Source organism: Corvus brachyrhynchos, unplaced genomic scaffold (genome assembly GCF_000691975.1).
Source record: "Corvus brachyrhynchos isolate BGI_N302 unplaced genomic scaffold, ASM69197v1 scaffold4, whole genome shotgun sequence".
NCBI classification, from domain to species: Eukaryota; Metazoa; Chordata; class Aves; order Passeriformes; family Corvidae; genus Corvus; species Corvus brachyrhynchos.
Window position 1 is genome coordinate 6,233,952 of NW_008237878.1, and position 4,107 is coordinate 6,238,058.

At 51.8% G+C, this 4,107-nt stretch overlaps 2 protein-coding genes across 3 annotated transcripts in view; one reads left to right on the forward strand and one right to left on the reverse strand.

Moving 5' to 3' along the window:
• Positions 1-387, reverse strand: part of MCM2 (minichromosome maintenance complex component 2) — a 20,294-nt gene extending 19,907 nt beyond the window's left edge. Inside the window, exon 1 of the mRNA XM_017732308.1 lies at positions 105-387. Within this exon, the coding sequence (XP_017587797.1) occupies positions 105-387 (283 nt within the window). The remainder of the gene's footprint in view (positions 1-104) is intronic.
• A 3,327-nt stretch (positions 388-3,714) lies between these two features.
• TPRA1 (transmembrane protein adipocyte associated 1) overlaps positions 3,715-4,107 on the forward strand; it is a 15,590-nt gene continuing 15,197 nt past the window's right edge. Inside the window, exon 1 of one of the 2 annotated variants that reach the window (XM_008632351.2) lies at positions 3,715-3,854. The gene's annotated coding sequence lies outside the window, so the exon portion shown is untranslated. The remainder of the gene's footprint in view (positions 3,855-4,107) is intronic. The other variant, XM_017732520.1, reaches the window with a different exon arrangement.

The window sequence follows — 4,107 nt, forward strand, 5'->3', positions numbered from 1 at the left end:
CCTAATGAATAAGGGATAGCCGGGACGGCCCCCGCCCCCTTGTGAATATGGATGAGGCGGGGGGCGGGAGCCTGGAGCGGGAAGGACCCAGGGCCACCCCTGGCCATCCACGGTCACTTCCGGACACTCCCGGCCCAGGGGGTTCGGGGGCTGGTGGGCGGCACTGGCAAGCTTTGGCAAACATTTCCCTCTGGGCTCTAGGGCTGTCCTCCTGCCGGGCACCCGAGTCACCGGAGAGATCCCACTGTGAATTCCCGTGCTCACGTCTGCCTCTTTGGCAGCTAAAATCAAGCCTGGCTTCACCGGGTTTCTCACTGACCCAGTTGAATCACCTTTGTTCTGGTTCTCGCTGAAATGACGACAGGTGGGAAAGAGGTTTTCTGGCATTTTGTTGTTGGTTTGGGGTTTTTTTCTGTTATGTCAGTCTGTATGTGCTAACAGTAACAGGGAGCTGATTGGAGCTATTCTGGCAACACATCTGTCTCCCAGCTGTTCAGTGCAGCAAGCAAATGCCATTTGGGAGAGGAACTGAAGAAGAGCACCTGTCCCATAGAGACTGGAAGAGGAATTTAGCGAGACAACACAAGCAATGGGCTGATGTTTGGCAAGGAGATGGAATGCTTCCTCCCAGACCACAGGATCTTGCATAACAGCAGGTGGTTTGGATTTTGGAGATCTGCATTCTCTGAAGCGTTTCTGATCACTATTTAGTATCAGACTATTTCTGCTCTTGGCTGCGCTTGAGCGTGGGACAGTGACCCTGAAACAGGAGACACCAGAAGCAAAAGTGACTGAAGAGGCAGCTGACAATCTGAAATGGCTCTTCCAGGAGCCCAGCTGGATGATTCAGGCTGGTACTAAAATAGCAAAGCAGAAGCATCACGATATAAATAGGAGAGTGGCTCAGCCTCTTCTCTGTGACACATGACAGGGAGCTGGCTGGTGCTTGGCGAGGAACAGACACAGGGACATCCCCAAGATGCCCCCACTTGTAGGGTCCTAGAGACCACCATGGGCTTGATGATCTTAGAGGTCACAGAATCACAGAACCATGAAGGTTGGAAAAGATCCCAAAGGTCATTGAGTCCAACTGTTAACCCAGCCCTGCCAAGCCTGCCACTAAAACATGTCTCTAAGCACCACATCTGCATCGTTTTTGAGCACTTCCTGGGATGGTGATTCCACCACTTCCGTGGGAAGCCTGTTCAAGGCTTGAGCACCCTTCTAATAAAGAATTATTTCCTAATGTCCAGTCTTTTCCAACCTAAATGATTCTATGGCTTAAGGGAAGGCAGACCAAGACCTGGCTAAGGTGGTGCTGTCTGACAAGGCCCAGATGACACACTGTGATGAGCCAGTGTCACCACAGGGTGCCACTGTCTCTCCAGGCACTGGGCAGGTGAGTGGACAGACAGCTTTTCTGTCTGTCCTTCCTGGAAGACCACACACCATGTCCATGTTTTCACTGCTAACTTTGGGTGCCACCTACAAGTGGTCCTGTGCTTGAGCTGGGGTGCTCTGTCTCTTTGACAAGAGCTGAGCTTGGGCAGCTAAAACCATCCCTAAAATGCTGCCATGTATGGGACAGGGCTCCTGCTACACTGGAGACATGGACTGGTGTATGTGAGAGGGCTCGCTGGGGTGACCTCACCTGAGCACCAGACTCCTGAATATCCAACCACACCACTAGGATTTTGCAAACTCGTGGCTTCTTGCAGCACAGGAAGAGCTCTAGAGACTGAATTCCCCTTGGAAAAAAAAAAAAGAAAGGCAGAGACACAGGAGAGCAGCTCAGGTGGTATGCTGTGGTGCAAATTTATGCCCAATACTAGAAATCACTAGGCTGGTAAAACAGCTCTGAAACAAGACAGTCACATCTGTCCCTGCAGTTGCTCAGCACCTGAACAGCAAAGCAGTTTCAGATGAGAAGTAATATCCTGTTCAGTAGACTGATCTAATAAAAGCTGATAGAGTATCTGAGAGAGATAAAATGTCCCAGAAGAGTGGAATTTGGTGATGATACAAAGGTGTAATGCTGCCCTGGACACCATGTCTGCACCTTCCACCTCTGACACTTGCAAGGCAAGTGAGACTGTCAAAGCACAGCAGGCTGCAGCAGGTACAGCAACAAGTGCCAGCTTTCCTTGGGGCCCTGAACATCACCCCTTGTCCTGCTTCAGCCTGGCAACACCAAGTGACACAGCAGGGACAAAGGGAGTGAGCCCTGCCATCTTTATGCACTGGCTGGAGGAGATGACACAGAGAGCAGCAGTGCTCAGCCGAAGTGGAAGGATGTGTGCAGTCAAGGGCATGGAGCAGTCCTTGGAGGTGGAAGAGGAGAGTTATGTTTGCACACACCATGTTGGGGCTGACAGGCGAGGCTGGTTAATACAAAGGAACCGTAAGTGTGGATCCCCCACCTCCTGTTTCACGTAAGCAGTGTCACAGTCCTTGCAGTGGCACCCAGCAGTCTCCTGACCATGAAACAGCTCTTGAATCTGGTGTCCAAAATACTGGACTCTAGCCTCAAACTGAATCAGATGGGAGGAGCAGGTGGATTGGAAAGCAAAATCTCTCTTGACACAGTTATGTGGGAGGTAACATGTTCAACTAGTTAGTGCCTGAGGCTACAAGTGAGAAGACATGGATTTTACTTGTCTGTTACCAAGGCACTTTTTAAGCAGAAACACTCCGCCTCTCTTTAAACAGGAGTGTCCCTTCTGTAACTCAGAGATCTTGGTGTCAGCCAAGCCTTTGAGCTTGGATCCATAAATGGAACGTGTCAAAATACTGCAACATATCATTAACCTGCATGACAGCGTGAGATGAGACAAGCTAAGGACTGGCTTCTCCTGATGTCATTCCAAAGGCATGACACCAGCATGAAAACCTGTTTCAACCCAGTGGAAATCAGAGGAATTGGGCTGAGGCAGGCAAGTCTCCAGGTACAACACCTTCATGAGGCTTGCTGAGGTGTAGCTGGAAAATTTCACCTGAGAAGAGGATCAAGCAGATTTAAGCTGAGGAAGATCTGTGTGTGAGGAGGGCCTGGAACCCTCTGTATGTGGTGTTTGCTAGAGCAGAACGTGCAAACTTGACCAATGTATGGATCTTCTAAGGAGGCGTAGGCTCTGTACAGCAAACTTCAGCTTAGCAAAAGCCTTGCATTCCTACAGAAGCAAACCCTGCAGCCACGGGTGAGGGACAGGTAGAAAACCATGCCAGAATGTATCCTCCAGTCCTCGCAATGACTCAGATAACAAACATTCTCCTTGAAACTTCCCTGTCAGCCAGCTCTTACTGCTGAGAATAACGTGCTGGTGCTTAGCTGGCTATTTCCTTTAATTTCCTATATAAATCTTGGCTCATTGTCACAGTTACTTCCTTGTTTACTATACTAAGTGTCTCTTTTGTCTGCCTGGTATTTGCATTGCTAATTATTGATCGTGTTTCCCTTTAGCAGCTGCTGTCCAAACTACGCCAAGTTTCTTCAGTCAGCTTTAAACTGTCCTTAAAAGCCAAACTCCAAGGCTGTTAATCATTCTCCCCCACAGGGACTTATTATCGGATCTCCTTCAATTATTAACTGCCCTGCCTTGCCGCCACAGGCCGTACAGAATTCCTGCGCAGGTGCATCCTGCTTCCCCCCCGGAGGTGTGTGACGGTGGGTGCTGGATCGCAGAGCGCTCGCTGTTGGGTGGTAGGCTGTGCTGTGCGGGCTGGCCCAGGAGGTGGGATCGGGCTGTAAAGGACAGAGCCTGCCCGGCGAGGACGGACTCGAGACCGCCGGACCCGCCGAACCCCGGGGTCACCTTCTTGCCCATCCCCACCGACCCCGCGCTGGGGACCCACAGGTGGGTGGGGGACGAGGCGCCTTTAAAGCGCGGCGGACCTGCCCCCTTGGTCCCGCCTTCCGGCCCTTTCTATTGGCTCGCTCCGCTGTTTCTTTTGGCCCCTTTGACAGCCTCCGCTCTCTGATTGGTCCATCCGGAGCCCTCTTGGGGACCGTCTCTCAATAGCGCCCCTGGGCTCGCCGTGGCTGTGGCGGCAGCGGCTGTGCTTGGCTGCGCGGCGCTGCGCTCGGGCCGCTCTTCAGCGACGCTCCCC